The sequence below is a fragment of the Phytophthora ramorum genome, assembly GCF_020800215.1.
Source record: "Phytophthora ramorum isolate Pr-102 chromosome Unknown Phyram_PR-102_s0020, whole genome shotgun sequence".
Classification (NCBI taxonomy): domain Eukaryota; phylum Oomycota; class Peronosporomycetes; order Peronosporales; family Peronosporaceae; genus Phytophthora; species Phytophthora ramorum.
The window spans coordinates 212,933-233,115 of NW_027150666.1; the positions used below are offsets into that span (position 1 = coordinate 212,933).

At 54.8% G+C, this 20,183-nt stretch overlaps 4 protein-coding genes across 4 annotated transcripts; 3 read left to right on the forward strand and 1 right to left on the reverse strand.

Moving 5' to 3' along the window:
• Positions 1 to 9,899: 9,899 nt before the first annotated feature.
• Positions 9,900 to 10,950, reverse strand: KRP23_14113 (uncharacterized protein; the record flags this gene model as incomplete). The annotated part of the gene is made up of 2 exons (XM_067884905.1): positions 9,900 to 10,790; positions 10,849 to 10,950. The coding sequence occupies 2 exons, from the start codon at positions 10,948 to 10,950 to the stop codon at positions 9,900 to 9,902; spliced, it is 993 nt and encodes a 330-aa protein (XP_067737667.1).
• A 103-nt stretch (positions 10,951 to 11,053) lies between these two features.
• Positions 11,054 to 11,875, forward strand: KRP23_14114 (uncharacterized protein; the record flags this gene model as incomplete). The annotated part of the gene is made up of 1 exon (XM_067884906.1): positions 11,054 to 11,875. The coding sequence occupies one exon, from the start codon at positions 11,054 to 11,056 to the stop codon at positions 11,873 to 11,875; it is 822 nt and encodes a 273-aa protein (XP_067737668.1).
• Positions 11,876 to 12,134: 259 nt separating this feature from the next.
• On the forward strand, positions 12,135 to 15,830 carry KRP23_14115 (NEDD4-binding protein 2-like 2; the record flags this gene model as incomplete). The annotated part of the gene is made up of 1 exon (XM_067884907.1): positions 12,135 to 15,830. The coding sequence occupies one exon, from the start codon at positions 12,135 to 12,137 to the stop codon at positions 15,828 to 15,830; it is 3,696 nt and encodes a 1,231-aa protein (XP_067737669.1).
• A 553-nt stretch (positions 15,831 to 16,383) lies between these two features.
• KRP23_14116 (Mitogen-activated protein kinase kinase kinase 1a) lies at positions 16,384 to 19,392 on the forward strand (the record flags this gene model as incomplete). The annotated part of the gene is made up of 1 exon (XM_067884908.1): positions 16,384 to 19,392. One exon carries the CDS (start codon positions 16,384 to 16,386, stop codon positions 19,390 to 19,392), a length of 3,009 nt encoding a protein of 1,002 aa, XP_067737670.1.
• Positions 19,393 to 20,183: the final 791 nt, after the last annotated feature.

Sequence of the window (20,183 nt, forward strand, 5' to 3'; positions counted from 1 at the left end):
CGGTGAAAAGGTCGACCCAGATTAACAGCTCTGTGTTTCCTTTGTACGACTTCGGTAGAGACGGAATGTGGTCCATGGCGATCATTTGGAGTGGGTACGTAGCTTGTACATTCCCTGGCGATTCTCCCTGAATGAGGGGGCGCCCTTTCCCAGTTTCACAATCCACACATTCTCCCACGAACCGCTGAACACTCCTGAACAGCCCTCTCCAGTGGAAGTGCGCCTTGACCCGCTGGTAAGTCCTCCCGATCCCTTGGTGCCCGCCTTCCAGGCTAGCGTGGTAATGATGCAGAACGTCTTGTTGTAGCGTCTCCGGGATGACCAGCCGCAAGGGAGTCTCGATCTTCGTCCGATTGCGGTTTTGTCGGGCAATAAAGCAGACGGCCGCTCTCGTCCAGCTCGTAATCGCAGGCAGTCTTGGCGCAGGACTTAGCGTCGCTCGACGACAAGTCGGTCACTTCGCCCCGCAGGTACGATTTCATGTTCGCGATCCACTGTTCCTCGTCTTGGGCTTGCGTGATCCGCTCACTTCTGATGCGTTGCACGATCGCTTCTTGCAGAACTTCCGGCGTTCGTCTCGACCGTCGTGCTGATCGCGTCACTGCTGACACGCGAGTCACAGCGTTACTATCCTTCGGCTTCAGGAGCTCGTCCAGCCGATTGAGTGTGATCAGGTCCTGCCGATCATTTTCCAAGGTAACTACGGTTCCTTCGCCCCGTTGAAGAGCTTCGCTAGCTAACTTGTCCGCGCTCTGGTTCCAATATCGTTTCATATGCAGGAACTCGTGTCTTGGCCACGATCGGAGCCGATCCATCGCTTTCTCGCGCAATAACAACAGGCCAGGGGCCTTGCATGCGATCTCACCACGCATTTGCCGGATCGCTACATTGGAGTCGCCGCAGATCACGACCCGCCCCCTGTCCATAGTGGACAGGAGATCGAAGCACAACAACAGTCCGCGGTATTCAGCTTCGTTCACCGTCAGATCAGGCATGTACTCCGATGCGGCCGTGACGATCATCCATTCTGGCAGCTTCCACACGATCGCGCTATAAGCGCCACCACTGCGTTTGACACGCGCTGATCCGTCGAAACTGGCGACCAGCAAGGTTTCATCCGCTTCGACCGTAGGGGGTGGCATGGTGATCGTCTGTCGGGGCTGCTTCACTGGGGCAATCGCGATCAGCGCTTCGTCTACCTCTGCGCGAGGTGTTATGCTTGCTGCGATCGCTCCCAGAATTTCATCCTCCCCTTTCGTGCACTTCCTGATCTCTAACGTCCATTCTGACAACAAAGCTGCCCAATTACCCAGTCTCCCCTGGAAGCTGGTTGAGTTGACCAGCCAAGCCAGCGTCGAATGTCTGGACAGCACCAAGATCGATCTCGTCGTCAACAGGGTGTAATTCACGTCCAGCATCCGCAGGAGTGCCAAGACTTCCTTGTCGACAATCCCGTAGTTGATCTCGTTGGGTTTCAGAGTACGACTGGTGAAGGTTACTGGCCAATACACGCCATCATGCTGTTGTACGAGTGCCGCGGAGATCGCACACTGGCTCGCGTAGACTACGATCACCGGGGTGCGATCTGGATCGAAATGTTTCAGTACCGGAGTGGACACGATCTTGGCGTACAGCATCGTGAATGCGATCTTCGCTCGGGCCCAACGGTCAGCATATTCTGCTCGCGTGACAACGCCCCCAGCTACTTGTTCGCTGGGGATGGACCTGTCCTGTTGACCTATCTCGTGGAAGTCCGCTTCGCGCAGCTCGTATAAGACAGCGGCATAAACCGCGAAGTCTTCGATGAAACGACTGTAGTAGTTCAAGCATCCGAGGAAGGACTGCATCGATCGCAAAGTCTGCGGGAAAGGAAGGTTGCCTAATACTTCAACGTCTTTCGGATGGGCTTCCAAACCGTCGACGGATACTCGGTGTCCCAAGTAGTCCACTTTCCGTCGGCCCCAGAAACGTTTGACCACACTGATGGACAAATTCCACCGTTCGCAAGCGTCGAGCAATGCTTCAACCTTCTCACACAGCATGTCCCAAGTGATCGCAGTCACCAGAATATCATCGATGTACGATCGTCTTCCCAACACTGACAGTCTCGGCTCTGGTTCTGGCTCGCCTGAATCGAACACATCGATCGGCGTCGACGGATCGTGACTGGAGCGGATTCGGAGATGTCCATACAGCGCGTTATCAATCAACCGCTGGTAGATCTGTGGCGCATTCTTCAGCCCGAAAGGCATACGCGTCCACTCGAACGGCGTGATAAAAGCAGAAATCTTCCGTGCGCGCTCCGTCATGGAGACTACCCAGAAACCACTCGCCATGTCGAGTGAGTAATACCAGAGCATTTTGTCCAAGTCTTCCAGGAGATCGCTAATTAGCGGCATGGGGTACACCATCAGTCTCGTCAAACTATTCACCAGCCTGTAGTCGATACAGAGTCGGATGTCAACGCCGTTCTTCTTGATGATGATTACGATCGGGGGCGCCCATGGTGAAGTCGACGGTGTGATCATCCTCGCCGATAACAGACTCTTGATCAGATCTGACAACTTCTCGCCGAATTATGGAGCGACTTTTCTGACGCGTTGTGCAACAGGAGCTGCTCCTCCCACATCGATGTCACAGACTGCGCCAACGGCAGCTGGTGGTAACGCGTTTCCTTTCCCGATCAGGAGGTGTTTCCGTCTCCAAATTATCTGTCGCAGGCGATCGATTTCTTCCGGGGTGTTTGACTCAGGATCGACCACCTGGATATCCTCGATCGTGACTTCATCGGTGGTGGTCACTACTTCCGGCAAGATTGCCATCTGTCTTTCCACATCTTCCGCGAACAGGTCGCCACCTTCGTGGTAACATACTTCTTCGTCATCCAGCGGTTTCGGATCAACGATCGGAGGCATTTCGGCCCGGGGCACAGACTCCAACTGGTCAGCAGTCATCTCGCTTCGTGTGGCCTGCTCAATTGGTGGAGATTCTCTCGCGTCCTGATCGCTAGCATCAACTTCTTGATCTCTTGGAGATCCCTCAGTTTCCGATTTCCTCTCGGCGGGTCGAGGCACGGTTAGTCGTGTGACGATCGATCTCGAAGTTTCGCGGTCACGGCACAAGATTTTCGTCGCTGTGTCGTACTGAGGTCGATCTACCATGGGTCCGGTAGTAGCGGGTTCACGTTCTTCTACCTCCACACAGACTGGAAAGCCAGATTCTGCCACTCGGCATACCTGCGCGATCCAAGTAACACGAAACCGGGAGTGCGAGGTACGCGTCTTCCTTCAAGCCACATGCCAACGTGGGTGTCGTCTTGCAGTACTAACTTTTGATCGCTGATGTTCGTGATCTTCAGATAGCGAGTTTTCCCCAACCCAGTCACCAGACTCGGTACCCATCTATCTCCTCGAGTAACCCACAGCTTCCTGTGGCTCGACAAGATGAAACCCTTCCGAATCTCGATCGACTCTCCGACTTCCAACTGGCAATGTTCTCCGAGCTTGACCTGCGTGACCTTCTCTCCGTAGAGTTGACGTCGACCGGCTAGCTGAATCCGCACTTCGTCTGGAAGATTGATTGATCCATCAGCCAGATCGAGGCGAATGCTAGCTGGCACCATGAAGTCCATCCCCAGGATCAGGTCTTGGCCGCCTGTGGGAAGACCGACCCACGCGTCGAAGTAGTACACCAGTGATCCAGCGAGCGTGATCTTGATTCGGGTACGCCCATCCGCCATGTAGGGATTCTTGCCAAATCCTTCACATTCCAACTCTTGACTGTTGTCTATGTAGCACCCAACCTTACGAGCAAAGGCGGCATCCAGAATGGACACCTCGGCGCCGCTGTCAAACAGCAATGTGGCTCTTTCGTTGTTGATCTTCCCCATGGCTTTCGCCTGCCAGAATTTCTTGTCTGGCACATGGTACTTCCAATATCCTCGCGACTCTCCGTGCAGGAGATCCAGAGCCATCGTCACTTTTGATCGCGAATACTCGTCGTCTTGGTGGAGGCTGGAGATCGCCATGGTACGTTTGTCATGAAGGTCACATGTATTGTCAGTCGGCCGAATCAGCTTACTCACCTCTGACTTCGACTGTTTTTCGACATATGCATAGATGCAGAACTGAGAACGCTCGTCTCGTACCGGATTCAAACCTGGCGAGCGTTCTAGTTTAACATCTTCTCGGCCGCTTGCGGGAGCATTCCACCGTGCTTGGTGGGGTTGTACCATTGACGGATCAAGTTATAGAACTCCTCCATCGGGCATTCTCCGGCTCCGTCGATCTCGCCGCAGGCCTTGCAGATGAAGAGGCAGCGATCGGTCGGGTGGCCCTTTTTGCCACACTTTTCACACGTCAGACGCTTCCAGCAACCAAGATCGGTGTGCTATGACGATCCACAGTGGGAACATGGCTTCCGCGGGACTTTCCCCTCGAGAGGTCCGGCGGGACGATCGAGGCGACGGTCGTTGGAGTTTCGACTAGGGCGGCGTTGTTCCTGATCCGAATGCGATCTGGTCGGCTGATCGGGCGTTGCCGCGAAGTACACCTTGCGTAGGTCTCCTTCTCCCTCTGATCCGCTGGTTTCCAATTCGGAGTCGCTCGAGTTGACTGTTGCGCGGATTGTGCGGACAGCGCGAGCATTAGCGGATGGGGTGATCCCCGTGGGTGATTTCTGCTTGGGTTTGATGGATCCGTACACTGTTTTTCCTTGTCTCGCCTTCGCACGCTGTCGGGATCACAGTGTCCCTTCGAGAGTGTCAGCGTCCGGTATTCTTAGCAGTGCCAGTTGGCTGGCTAGATCGCGATCGTCGAGTGTTTCGATGAAATAATCGACATGTTCACGGCGGACCTCAATCGATCCATCCTTGATCGAGAGCTGAGCTCGCAGACCATCGACATTCAAACGGTGCAGATATTCCAACGGCGATTCATCCGATCGCTTTCGCGCATGGTAGTACTGTCTCGCGACAGACACGCCACGTCCGCAGTATTGAGTCTGGAAGTTCTTAGACAAGCTCTTCCAGTTGCCGCGCGTCGTTCGACTCAGCTGTCGGTACCAATTACGTGCGGGCCCAGTGAGCAGATCTCCAAACACCAGACACTTCTCGCCATCAGGAGCTTGATCGCGGACAAAAGCAGACTTCAGTTTGCCGAACCAGCTTCTGGCACGATCTTCGTCGTTGTCCTTCCCCGAAAATTCCTTCAGTTCTGAGATCGCGGAGACTCGGATCCTTGTGGCCGAAAGTGTTCCGCCGCCTGTAGTTCCAGCAGATGCGACTGCGGCACGAGGGGCAGCATCGACACTCAGGTCATCCGGATCGTACTCGCTCGGGTGCGAATGGTCCCGGCGATTCGACTCCACGGACTCCATGTCAACGTCTTGAGCTCCAGGTGGCTTGGTTTGGTCGACGACTGGCGGGGCCGAGACTACTTGCTGTTCCTTCAGGAAACGCTCCATTGCTGCATTGAAGAACGATTGCATGCGCTCAGGGGGAGCTTGGGCTGGATCGCTCGACGCGATCACTGTCGGCTTGGTTTCCGATCTCTCCTTCCGTGACTGTAGCATGGCTGCTCCGGCCGGCCCAAGTGTCATCCGCTGCAGCTCGATCGAGCTGTCCGATCCCGCTTCGGATGTGGCTGAGGCATATTGCGACGATCCGGTTTGGCTGCGAGTCGGTGTTGGTCTTTCACGTTGAACCGGGACAACACTACCGACAAGGGGCGTCAGCTTCGCGAACAGGCTCAACGTTGATTCCCTGATGATTGTCAATTCCAAGTCGAACAGGTCGTTCGCGTCGAAGGAGCCGAGCACGATTCCCGCTTCTTTCAGCATACGCATCAGCAGTTTGACCGCCTCGAGTTGGCTGGTTACTTCCTTCGGTGCCTTCACTGGACCTTGCAGTTCCCCAATTGGCTTCGGGCGCACGATCTTCATTACGGGATCTTCGTGCAGAAACTTGTAAAGGTCCTTGTAGAAGAAGGCCGACTCCAGTTGCTCGTCCGTCCACGTGTTGCGATCCTCCTGATCTTCGGCTTCAGACTCCGGTGCCTTCAGCTTCTTGCGTGAGATCTTCGACTTCTTCTTCTTCGAGGTTACGTGCGGAACTGGAGGAGTGGTTTTGGATGAAGGGCCTTCGGTTTTCACCGTCGGACCTTCGTCCGGCGGATCACGATTCGCATCGCGATCCGCGGGGGTCCCCGACGGGACCTGGGGAGGGGGTTGAGGCTTTTCTTCTAGGTCCATCGCTGAACCTTCCTCTCTCACATCGTCAGAGCTCCTCCCAGCACTCTCAAGATCAGTGGATCCTGGCGCTTTCAGCGCCGTCGGCGGCGACCCTTTTTCCGTCGACGACTCGTTCCCTGGTTCCATCTTAATTTTGACGTCTTCTTCTGTGGACTCACGGTGAAATCCCTGTGAATCACCAGACGGTCCGGGCACGCGCAGCATTGTGGCGAAGCGGGATCACGAAAATTGCTGTCGTGGCCTCCGGCTTACCAGCGGTACGCCCAGACTGTCGACTATCGGAGGGGGTACTCCGTTGACCAGGCGTGATCGGAAAATCTTGTAATCACCTTGTGTACCTGACGGCGGGGCGGGTTATGCTCTTCCAGTGTTCACTGAAGGCGTGAGTGGGTGTCCAAGGCGGAATGGGGAGCTGGACTGCTCCTTCCGGGGAATGGGTGGGTGACGGCCACGCGGGTATTCTTCACGCGGTCGTCGGTGGTCTGCCGATCGGGGCCTGGTGGGGCTTGATCGGCGTGGGGGGTATCCTTGGGTGTGTTCCTTTACGTGCTTGCCGCTTCCTATGGCGGGGTCTTCTGGGGGGGGGGGGGGGGTTAAGCGGTTGCGCACCTGGCCAAGCGATCCAGGGGCTCCCGTGTAATTACCTTGCGCGACGAGGTGAGTCCGAAGTCGTCAGGAGGGCCAATATACTTCCCAGCCTGGAATGAACGAACGCCACTTGTGTTGCAAGGGAAAGCTTCTTCTTATCGAATTAGGTAAAAACAAACAATGATCTCAGCTTCCTATCCCCCCCCCCTTACTGGATTCTTTCACCCATCTCCCGAGGTACCTTCAAAGATCCCTTACTTCCGGAATGATTGCGGGTGTACCACCGAAGTGGTACGCCCCGATCGACATTTGCGATCGGGATCGCGATCGCAGTTGTGGCCACGATCGCATATCGAAATGATCGCACCATACCGCATACCGGTATACACCGATGACTGATGGCGTCACTGTACCCATTGAGTCTCCATACCCCTACCCCTCAGGTCCAATCTAATCCCTCCAAAGTCGGTCTTCATCAACCTCCGATCGTACGTCCGGTCCCGTCCGATCCTAGCCCATCGTTGGTCCATCACGAAATTTCCAACATCCACTTCACCACATTGGCATGACGACTCTTTTTGCTACCCTCGCCAAGCTAGTGGTTGAGCTAAACCTCGACAGCTCCCAGGTATTTAACATGGACGAAACAGCTTTTCAAACAAGGAAGAAGAGCAAGGAAGTGGTAGCTGTTCGCGGATCGAGCAACATTTGGTGCACTGACCCTTCAGTCAACTTCCATCTCTCCATTATTGCGTGTGGAAGCGGTGCCGGCTTCGAGGTACCACCGGCGTTTATTCTACCAGGAAAAACCATTGAATGGAACATTCTCCCAGGATGTGGCGTCCCCGGTGCGGCAATCACCACATCTCCCAGTGGCTTCATCAACACCTATTTGTTTGAGAAATGGCTTCACTTCTTCGCAGCTTCGGTACCAAGTAGTGTGAAGCGCCCTCTGCTACTCGTGCTGGCCGGTTGTGAATCGCATTACTCTACCGGTGTGGCCGACACCGCAGCGGGCTTGGATATCCTGCTAGTTTTACTGCCACCAAATGCAACACACTTACTACAGACACTGGATGTGGCTGTGTTTGCAACTCTGAAGGAAAAGCTGTGCAATTTGATTAATGAGATGGTGGCGGAGGATGCTGAAGGCTGTTATTCCAGTAACAAGCCCACGGCAATTGATAGATATGACGTGAACAATAAGTAAGATTGGCCGCAACATCAAGATCGGATTTAGAGCGTGTGGGATTTTTCCTCTTTCGCTGGTGAGCATGAGCGACCGTCTGCAAGTGTACAAGAAAAACGTTGCCCCCCGTCATGTTAATCTTGCAACATGGCTTACTGTCAAACCAATAGTCGAGAAAGAAATCCTGACGCTGCCAGCGCGGCCGAAAAAATCTACGAAGCGCAAGCGTGTGTCATTGGGTGGACATCTGTTGACGCGTGCCAGGCTGGAGGAAGCTGCATCTACTTCAAAACCAAAGAGAGCCAAGCGTGCCAAGACTGGAGTGAATCCTGCCAAGGCCGCCACAACGACACCTGCCAAGACCGCGACGATGATATCTGTCAAGTCTGTGGCAACGACGTCAGTTTCGGTTGGAACAGACCCACATGATATTGTGTGTTCAGCCGTAGTATAAAGGAAGAGAACGAGGTTAGTATGGATTCAGACACAATCAACAATTAAACAAGACTAACCATTTAGTGCGGAGCATTAACGGCATCGAGTGGACTCGAACCCGCGACAACCCTGCTCCCCAAAGAACCCTCAATTAGCTGGCCACTTTAACGACCTGAGCTGTCAGCACTGAATACCAAGTCTCATTTGCAATTGGCAAATGGCTTCATACTCCCTTTCATATATATTGTCTAATTTTAGGTAAAGACCACAATATTAGGTATCGCAGTGGACCTATCCCTATACCACCTCGATATTCTTGTCCACCGTGAATGCTGGCACTCATACAAACTACAAGATTAAATCCGGCCCTTTATTGGCAATGAGACCAAAACGGAAAGCCAACTTTGCAGAGCTCTCATTGATTGGTCTGTCAAGGAAAAAAGTACAAAGAAAAAGCAGAGACCAAGGGCTTTCGTACCTGCCACGTTTTGTTTTCTCTATCCAAAGATATGATCAATATGCTGTAGGAATGTTGATACGGCCCTTAATTGGCCATTTCCCTTATATATTCTATACTCGTGGAGATGACTTATAATTATTGGATGTTGTATTAGGACAGACAACGACAAAAAAAACCGACGCTGTTGAATGCCATCCGCCATACTATAGTGCTCAGGGTTTTGGTAAACTTACTGAGTGTGTGAAAAATGTCGAGAACTGAAAAAATAGTGAGTACTTGTGTTTCATTTTCTGCAAGGTTAGCATACTTAAATGTGCGATGTGGCACATATCTTACCGAAAAACTCTTATCGAAAGGCACCCCTTGCAGCACCAGGGATGCCGAATGCATGCGAAGAGGCATCTGCAAATAAATAACAGCTGCATCACTCGGAATTTATTTATCAAGGATATTTTCCTGAATAGATTACGGTCACCTCGCTGGTTCAGTTGGCTTCCTCGGGGCATTCTTGCAGACTGAGTAATGGCGAAGTGCAGTGCTGATGAATGGCTAGCTCGCTGCGTAACCTATCGACTGGTGGTAATTTATCTCCGGGGTGCCTTTCGATATGTCATGAGAGATGATCAAAATGGAGTGATCTGATAGGTTGATATTTTTTAACCGCCGCCTGCAAGGGGTGCCTTTCGATAAGAGTTTTGCGGTACTGCAGGCTTTTTACAAAGCTCTGCAGGTTTGACATACTTTTCAGCACTAGTTCTTACCGGCAGCAACAGTAGCTAAACTCGTCCACTGCGGAAAATCCGACGGCCCGTGATTCTCGGCACGCTCATGATCGTCGTGACGCCTGGGTCAACGCGCGAGCTGCCCAATGTACCCATTCAGCTGAAGGAAAAAGTGTGGTAGGTCACCCAGCGAGGATGCGAACTCAATGAATCGATCACGAAACAACTTCGCAAATCGGTTGGTGAACCCCTAATTTTATTGAGTCGCAAACAAGATACGATAGCTTCGAGCGGTCGATAGCTCCTCATCGAACTGGCCGCTCTGAAACAACTCGGTGATGTCTGCAGAACTCATAGTCGTTTCGTCTCTGACGGCACTGTGTTCCTCCGTCACCTCTTCGTCATGCTTCTGTTTTGTAGACTCGATTCGCCACGCTTTCTCTGTCTGCACGTGTGGTGCAGAAGCACTCTTCGTGCTCTTCGCCTGCTCCGTCGAATCAGTTATAACCTTCACCCTCTCTGTTTCTTGCGCTAACCTGTCTGACACACTTGCTTCAGCAGGTCGCAGAACGATCGGCAACTCCTTGACCACCTCCACGATCTTCTCCACCACTGTCGGGCGGAGGTACGTGTCTACCACTGCACTCTTGAGCTCTAGCAGCTCGCTCTGGAGCGCCTGTAACTCGAGTCCCCGCGTAAGCTGCATCGAGGACGAGCTCGCCTTCCTTGCTGCAGCTTGACTCGTCGCAGCAGAGTATCTGTTCACCCGTGCGCTCAGCAGCTCCGCCGCCTGGTCATACTGCGTCTGTTGGTGCTTCACCACGGCCAGCAGCGCCTCCACCTTGGCGCTCATGCGCTTCTGATGCTGCAGCTTGTGCATCTCATGTCCAATGACCAACTGCTCAGATTTGCTTTTCTTAAACTGCACATAACCGTAGCCCAGCAGCGCGAGCAGCAGCGTCGCCACGCCGTATTTCTTCACGATGAACTTGAGCAACTTAAGCGACGAGAAAGCAGCAGATGAGGAAGTGGAGCCCTCCGCCAGCTGAAGACTGGGTGCGTCGACCGTACGCCGCAACAGCTGCGAGAGACCATTGCGGTGCTCCAGACTCTTGAGACACCGTGTGATTTCCTCCGGGGACAGACCCTGGCAGAATGGAGGCTAAGTAGGGGGAATACAGGGGTTATGGGGAGGGTTACAGCACCTTCTTCTCGAGGAAATCCACGCGCTGGGCGAGGGACAAGGCGCGCACGGTCGGATGCAGCAGGAACTCCTCACACTTGTGCAGTAGATCGGGAGACGCCATGGCAAGAGCTGCTATGTGGCTGACGTGAACAAGACCAAAATGTGGTGTATACGTACATAACTTGAAGAGACGGAGTGGTGGTCTCCATTGCAGGGAACGAACGATGCCAACGGAGCCAACGCAGGAGACGCCCGACCGCACGTCGAGTGAGGACGAGCAGCGGCGAGACAGCCGCGGCGTCCTGCACGTGGGCAGTGGCCTCCCGCCCATGGCTCCAGTGAAATTAGCAGCCAAAGTTTCGCTGGAAGGAATTGCAGCCGTGAAGGGAACCGGGCCACAGGAGAAAGAGAAAACGGAGACGGCGAAGGTGCTGGGGACAACGCTGAACGACGCTCAACGTGAGAAACCAGCGAAGGAGAAAGCGAGCGCCAAGGGGAAGACGAAGGCCGGCAAGATGGTGGTGGCTAAGTCTGAGCGTGTGGATCGAAGGCGGAAACGCAAGATGAAAGCGGGACGTGAAGATGCTGGCATATCACAGGCATCGGCAAAGATGTTGTTCCGATGCACGTGCCAGGCGCTCAGGACGCAGGTGTTGAACTATGACGTACGTGCTCGCGAGATGGAGGAGCGCAACTCGACGCAGGCCAAGGAGATCAACGAGTGGGAGAAACGGATCCGCAGTCTCAAGCGCGAGCTGCACGAGTATGCGGGCGAGCAGCCGGAAGAGACGATGAGCTTGGCGCTGATGGAGTCCAAAGCATCGGCTAAAGTATTGGAAGAGCAGCAGAAGCCGACAGCAGCAGCTGGTATGCCGTCCGTGCTTGCTGCAGCTCAGTCGGCGTTTGTAGCCGAGTCATCGCTGCCCCCTGCTGTCGCCGCAGTTGAAACCAAGCTGCATGAAGAGCTGCACAAGCGTACGAAGAAGTTGGACGAGTTTAGCCGCAGCGTGCCGGGCTTCATCGACTCGCTGGACGAACGTCACTGAGGGAGGCGCCGCCAATTTATCCACCATCCGAGCAGGACGGTCGACGTTATTTTATTCCGAGGTCTCGACAAGTTCGTGGCGTGTCACCGTGTTCAACCAGGTCAATACATTCTCGCAGTCACCGCGATCTTTTGCCAGGGCAGTGTATCACCCCGCTATCTTTCATGCTGTATGCCATTCCATAGGTTTCCCGAGTGATGGTCACCACCCGTGGCCATTGCGGAATTGACCTTTGAGGCATCAAGTGCAACCTTCCACCATGGCCTGGGGTAAGAACCGCCGCGGCGGCAGCGCCCCCGCGTCCTCTTCTGGGTCTCGGCCTGCGTCATCCGGCGGTCGGGGTGGTCGTGGCGGTCGTGGCGGTCGCCGGCGGCCCCCTGGGGAGCCCACGGAGCAGGACATCGCGCGCAGCATCCAGCAGAGCGTGCTTCGGGTGCGCGTGGCGCTTCAACTTGGAAGTTTTGGGGACGAGAAAGAGACGCTGCGGGATGTTGTGGCGCGGTTCGAGGACGCGTTCGAGGCACGACGGGCGAACGCGGTGACGCAGCGTCACGACGTGCGCGTGGAGCTGCTGGAGTGTGGCTTGAATTCGTGGCAGCATCTCGTGGAGATGCAGCGCGTGGTGGGGGCAATCAAGAGACCGATGGAGCTGCTGGCGAGCAGAGCGGCACTGCGACATGATGCCAAGTACGACGAGTGGACGCTGGCGCTGAGCTTCAGTAGGCACGCGGAGGACGCGCTGTGGACGTTTGCTAGCAGTTTGATGCTGAGACTGAAGAGCTGCGGCGTGTTGGCGAAAGTTCTGCTGCCGTCGCATCGTCTAACGCTGCCGTTGATGTCGGCGTTTATGGAGTGGGGCGACAGTGATATTGGGGAATATCAGTGGGAAGGAAGCCAAGCGTGGAATGAAGTGGTTGTGAGTGTCGTAGATGAGCAGAGGCAGGAGATCCAGCGCGTGATTCTCGCGCCGATACATGTCTCGTTGTCTACCCAGGACAGTATTGCTAATCTCCGGTATCCAAGTTTGCTCCCTGTTGTGGACGACATGCTGGCTGGCAACACTGATGCCAGAAAGCCTGTTGTGGTCATTCTGCGAGGAATTCCAGGCAGTGGAAAGAGTACACTTGGACGCGAGCTCGAAGCCATTTGTCGCTATCGTGAAGTGGCTTTCACAGCGTGTTCTGCAGACTTTTTCTTTGAAACGCCTAGGGGATATGTGTTTGACGTCAAGAAGCTGGCAGCGGCCCACAGCGAGTGCAGAGTAGATTTTACCAGGGCTGTTCACGGTGATGTCCCGCGTAGCCATGGCGGTAGCATGCAATGCCGACCTCACCAGCACATGGTTTTGGTTGACAATACCAGTACACAAAGGTGGGAGTACGAACCGTACGAGGATATCGCCAAGTCGAACGGCTGCCGCGTGCATATCGTTGAAATGAAGTGCCCGGACGCACTCACAGCGTTTCGAATGGGTCAGCGCAACTCGCACGGTGTGCCACCCGATAAAGTTGTCAGCATGTTCATGCGGTGGGAGGAAGACCTGCGTGCCCACTGCTTCAGACCGCAATTCGAGTATCCCACCCTCACAGCAAACCCACTTTCGGACGGAATTGTTGGAGGCTTGACATACGTTGGTCTCTTTCTGGACACCGATTCACGGGAGAAGCTGCTGGCTGAGATATTACCTGTGCATCCTAATAAGGCTGCCGACCACGTTACACTGCTGTACCGACCGAACAAGCAGTACGCTAGAGACGCTGAACTTGGCGCATCGTTCACTGTCTACGGAGTTGAAGTCGTGAAAGACAATCTTGGTCAGTGTCTTCGAGTCGAGTTGGACAAGCGACTGCCATTGCAAGCGAGAAACAAGATACCGCACATTACAATCTCAACAAGAGATGGTGTAAGCGCGTCATATTCGAATGACCTTCTAGAATGCACAGCAGCTACACGAACGGTCATCGACCCGCCAATTAAATTGACCGCGCGCGTTGGAGCTGCTCTTCTGATACAAAATCAGCGAGTGATTTCAACATCTTCGCCGTTTGCTGTAGATGTCCGTTGCTGCTCCATGAATGATACCGCATCCTGGAAGGCGGGTAATTTACGTGCCGGCAGTGACAGAGACGTATTCCAGGGACCGGATACGCCAGCAGGCTCACAGTTATTTATTCTTTACATCAACGAGAGTGATGTCATGAACGACTCTGAAGACGACGAGGCCAGGCTTTTATGGCGGACGCAGATCCTGCGCAACATGGATTCTCAGTGCCAGGCACGCCGACTGCTTTGTGTCCACGTATCTCAGGATGCTGCACCGCCACCAACCGCTCTATTGTTGCGTAATTTGCAAGATCAGTTCCTCTTCTCTTCGCTATTCCGTTTCGACGAAGTGATGGTGATGTCTCGGTCTCATTCACTCTTCCAAGAGTTTGAGGATGTTATGAGCAGGCACCTGAGAGACACGGGTTTTGGCGCGATGAGCAAGCTCACGATATTGACGACTCTGGAGGAATCCATGCAATGGCCTCTTCGTGAGATGAAGTCCCTTCAAGATGCTGCAGTGAGCGTTTGCTACGTTGGGCACTCAGATAAGGTGGTGCGATATAACACCTCTTTGGCACCTCCGAGCTCTACTATCCCGTCGGTGCTTGATTCTCTGGGCATCAACATCGAGGAGCGGACACGAAGCGCTGTTTTTTGTGGCATGGAGGTCGTGGAGAATGCTTGGGCCAATGCTCTTGGTTCCAGGGTGAACGCGGATCGCTACGCAGTGCGACGAATCGACAGCACACTGCTGGGGCTGAGATCAACGCTCACTGAGCTCTGTTTGGTGTTGCCAAGTGAGACTGCTCAAAGCGAGGTGGCAGCACTTAAGATCAACTTATTGAGCGCGCTCAAGGATACCCGAACTGTCCGACAAGTTGCCGATTCATGCGTCTCGGACCAATTCTACTTCAGTCTGGATGCTGCATCGGGTTGCGCTCCAGAATTCTGCGTGCGGATGATAACTCAGCCGGAGGGCCTTGAAAGTGATGTTGATACGGATGGTGTTGCACAGCTGAAGTTTTGCGAGCACTTACGACGGACAAGCCGAGACGTGTGCGATACTGAGCCATACAGTGTTCTGGCTGTACTCCTTCGCGCAATCGTTCTGGGTCGGACTCGCAGCTTCTTGCCAAGCACATGCCGTCTGTCTTCGCTGGTCAACCTCGCTAGCGAGCGCTTGGTACTCGAGTATTTCCAGAGCACCGAATCGAGCGTCGGAACAGATACAAGACCGACGGCGGACGACGTCACATCCGGCCGCATTATCTTTGCGTTCTATCGCATGCTCAGCTATCTGTCGAAGTTGGGTCCGCAAGAGTGGCGCGCTGCATTCGGCGGTTCTCTTCGAGCGCTACAGGGCAACGAAAAAGCACAAACAGCATGGGTTGAAGCGATGGCGAGCGCGCTGGCGAGCTGCAAATCTGTGATGGCATCTTATCGTTGCCTCGGTGAAGGCTTGCAGAAGGAAACTTCGTTGAATGTCGAGCGCCACCTTCGAGTTCTCGTCACGCTTATCAAACCACGAAGTGACACAGCGATTACTTGCACGCGCGCGTACATTGAAGTGTCGGAACGCTCCGATTGGAGTCAACTGCACTCGCAAGTGCTCTGCGACAAGCTAAGACACTCAGCAGCGATGGTGGTGCCTCAAGACGACGACGAGTGCGATGATGACAGCGCTGAATTTTTCTTCTGCGAGCCAAGTCTGGCTGCTCGCCGTGTGGACGTAGCGGCTTCGTCGCTTGATGTCGTGCGCAATGTCCTGGATAAGACCAACGCGCTCGATGCGGCTGGGCGCGATTCTGAAGGTGCGGACCTCCCTGCGGTTTCCGGTGACGACGTGTACGTGATCCACCGAGCAGAGAGCGACGAAGAAGTGCGGTCCGACTTGAAGCGCTCGGCATGAGCAGCAGAGCAAGAGAGGCCCCACGATGGGAGGCCTTGTATACGCGATCCTCTGCGGCGGGCATCTTCCGATTGTATGCACTTGCTCCTGCTCGCGCCTTTAGCGGTGCTCCTCGGATGGGATGCGATGCTGCATCAACAAGTCTGCTACCGTATTGAGTGCAGTATTTAGTGCAGATGGTTAATAAGTCAAAAGAAGTCACGCCGTGCCTGTTACTGCTGCTGTCGGCACCATCAGCAGCCTCAGGAAAGGCTCCCGCATTACGAACAAGACCATCGTGACCCTTTTTGTGAAGTGCCACATCGAGCTTCAAGATCAGCCACAACCCCTCGACGGGCCGATACACCAACGGTCCGCTCTCTGACAGCAAGTCTCTCCAACGCAGCCGCATCTCACGATCGCCGCCGCCCGCTCCATCGTTCGAGACGCCACCAGCCACGCGCAAGCTCCCGCAGCTCGACGTTCCTTCGATCGGCCAACCATTCTTGGTTCTTTTCCCGCCGACCCGCCCGACCAGTCCGACGTCCCATTACGCAATACGCCACTTGCTACGATGGAGCCGGCGCTGATGGCGATGCAGACGCTGTGCGAGCGTTCGTGGGAGCTGCGACCGCTGTGCGAGACGCTGCTCGGGCGCCTCGTGGCGATCTGCGGCTACACAGACCATTTCCGGGAGCAGGAGGCCGACAAGAACCCCGCAGAGGCTGGCGAGTGGCCTGTTCAGGTGGACGCAGCTCTCTCACGCTTCACGTTACTGCTGCAGAGTCTGGCGGCCACAGAGAGCGCCGTGTTCCGACTAGCTGTGGCTCCGTCTCCAGTGCGAGAGCTGCGGTCGTTGCACGTGTGGCTGGACGCGTCGTTCCGTGGCCTGCACGCGGAGCACGTGGACCCGAGTGCGTGCTGGGCCCAGGAGTGGGAGCAAGAGCTGGAGCGAGTGGAGCAGGCGCTGCAGCTTGCTGCTCGGGCGCAAGTGGATGCGGCAGCCGAGAGCACTGACAATGAGCAGCGCGAGCTGCTTGCGGTGGTCAAGTTCGCTTTCAAGCAGGTGCAGGACGTGGCCAGGCGCTCCAAGAAGAAGCGACTAAGCCGCAGCTACAACAGCAGCAAAGACGGCCCTGCGGAGATGCAGAAAGATGACGGAGCAGAGCTGTTCCCAGACCACGAAGAGTCCCTGCGGGTGCTGTTCCGCAGACTGGTGCGTGTGTGTGGTGTCCAAGTGCCTGTGCTGCCGTCGTGGTTTCTTTCTCCCGCTGAGGTGGTGCTGAATCCGAACACTCGCTTCCGTGGCGGCCCGCACTGCCAGATCACAAGTGCTAGCTGGATGCGCAGTCGTGGCCAGCGGAAGCGTGGAGTGCAGCAACTGCTCATTAAGCAGCTGGCGATTGGAAATGGGGCTGCTAGTGTGTCCAACCTCACTCAGGCTGTCGAGGCTGTGCAGCGCGAGACCGAATTGCTTCGGGATGTTGTCTGCCACCCGCACGTGCTGCAACTGGCAGGAGGGTCCATCTTCGGCTCACAGCCATACTTGGCGTTTGTGAGCCCATGGGCGGCCCCAGAGCCGGGCTCAGCGACAGTGACCTCGCTAGAGGACTATCTGAACTTGTCCGTGGATCATCGGCGACAACTATTCCGCCTGCTTGCTCAGGCCGCTACGGGACTCCAGAGTCTGCACGAGGCGTCTCTGATCCACGGTGATCTCTGCTGCGCGAATATTGTTGTTGGAGACGACGGTCAAGCCAGACTCGCAAACTTGCGCTCGTTCTCCCTAACTCGTTGTGAAGCGGAGTCTGAGGCAAATCTTGCTGATTTTACCTCAGTAAAACCAGCAGCACCTCGGTACTCGGGATCGCTAAGGTGGCAAGCCCCAGAGCTCCTGAATGACGACCCGAAGGCTGAATTGGCATCGGATGTTTACGCATTTGGAATGACGCTTTTGGAAGCACTGTCGGAAGAATTACCGTGGGGATTTATGGCTGATGATGACGTTCGTGAGCGTGTACTGCGTGGTGAGATGCCCTCCCCGCCTGTCGGAGTGGAAGATAATGTGTGGTCGCTAGTTGAGGCCATGTGCGACCCTGACCAGGCTGCAAGGCCTGACATTAATACGGTAGTCGAAGAGCTGCAGGCTTTAGCTGAGGAGGAGCGCGCGCGCGATGGCGGCGGTACACGCTTTCAAGACGATGCAACCACCCCTGCGTTGCCCTTGCATCGAGTCTCTAGCGCTGATTATCTACGCATTAATGTGGGTACTTCGCCTGCTGTGCCTTTGGCAACGAACGTAGTGAATGCACCAGAAGTTCCTAGACGCCAGAGTAGCCCAACCAGCAACCACACCGTGCAACCCACGGCAGTGGGAATACCTGTACGCGCGTATCCGACATCGCCACACCAAGTTGAGCCTGGATCACCAACTGCGACGGTAGCTGTCGTAGAACTTCGTCAAAAATGGTTAGGCGTGAAGATCAACTCTGTTGGCAATCGTGTCGTCGTCAGCAAGTTTCTTCGCGCTGAATCTGGTGCGGCTGGTGAGATTGAAGCCTCGGGCCGTGTGGAGCGTGGTGACATTATCGTAGCGGTTAATGGTCAGAGTGTGTGTGGACTTGACCGCCTACAGATCGGTGCGATTGTCCAGAGCTCTCCGCGACCTCTAGAGGTAACGTTCAAGCGCGACCCGCAAATGCTCACAGACTCTTTCCGCTTCCGTGGACTTCCGATGGACCCGCGCTGGCGTGATCGCGGCTCAGCATTACCGTTGCCAGGGTCGCTGTCCCAAATGCTCACCAGCAGTGGAGATTATGAAAACGAAGCCGGAAGCACAGCCGACCCGTTCTCAATTGAAATGTGGTTTTCACTCGCCGAGCTAGGGGATACGTTTATGGGCGGCATTTTGCTGGGCTCACAAGATCTGCCCTTTGTGGAGTCGAGTGATGCTAGTGGGTGGCCCTACGTCCACGATCAGTTGCTGTCGATTGATCCCAACGGTAACCTTTGGTGCTCTTTCCTGAACCGCCCAACCCCGATTTGTGTGGCTCGCGAACTCTCGTCAAACCACTGGTACCATCTCGTGGTAACTTATGGCGGAGATGCTGGAGCAGATCGCGCCACCTTCACGAGAACTGACCAGCCCGAGCAACTCCTGACCGTTTACCTCAACGGAGAGCAGCGAATCCAAGATGCTGGCCCTCTACTTGCAGATTGGGACAAATTGCAGCACGTGAACGTTGGCTCCGGCTGCGTAAGCGGACTCACGCCAGCCAAGCCGGAGCCACAATTCACTGGTTGGTTCGGCTTCAGCGGCCTTGTCTTCGACATGCGCGTGTGGCGACGCAGAGAGCTCACGAGCTCGCACGTTCAGCTGCTCTTCCGCGGCAGTAGTGACTTCATTGACGAGCCCATTTACTCTTTACGGCGAGACCTGCTGGGGGATGCCATTGACCAGAGCCCCAAGGTCCGTCGGAAACGCTCTAGCTCCGCCCGCACCAACAGGCTGCAAGGCCCGCAGTTTGCTGAACTCGTGCGCACAACGTGGCCATGCCAGGTCGGTGCGCAGGTCTACAGCTAATAGCTACGACCTCTTGAGCATATTTGTGTTCCAGACCAAGCGTTTGAGTGTTGTTTTCAAGCAGTTGTCAGAAATCAATCAATGTCGTCCACTGTATGCTTGAATCCGCTCCCATGGTGATGCAGTTAGTGATTGTTTCGTCTGGCTTCGACAAGCATGCCTCGAGATCACTCCACCAAGAACTAGAGCCCTCTCAAATGACCTCGGGCATTTTCAACAACGGCTGGAATATTCGAAAACGCGGTGGGGATCTACTACGTGTAGGTGGCCCAAGCAAAGAGAACCATGCTGGTACTAATACATGCACGTAAGGTATAGCATGTTCTGATAAACTGGTTCTCGAGTGTGACCTTCACCTTTTCGAACATGCGCGCCAAGGCCTGTAGAGTTCCTGACTGCTTGAACATGAGGTCATGTTCCAGTCGGCTCGTGTCTGCAATCGCTGTCTCAACCAAAAATCACGGAACCGCGCACAGCAACCTCCCCCAGAGCATTCTGGCAAAACTGACTTTCTGACTTCGAGTGCAACAGCGCGTTCTAGGTAGACGTCATGCGGGGGGTTGAGTTGCGCGTGCTCGTATCTCGTCAATCCACAACCGTTTCTGCTAATAATTGTTTAGGAAATGGTGCATTAATGGCGATTCCAGAAGTATTACAATCAGCCCAATCCGTTCCGTGCCCAGGTGAAGGGTATGTTGATCTAATAACAACAATGGTGTGCATGCGCCAAAGTCAAAGACTCCCAAGGGACAACCCGATGTTTTGTTTTCTTCTGACAAAGTTGCTGGCCA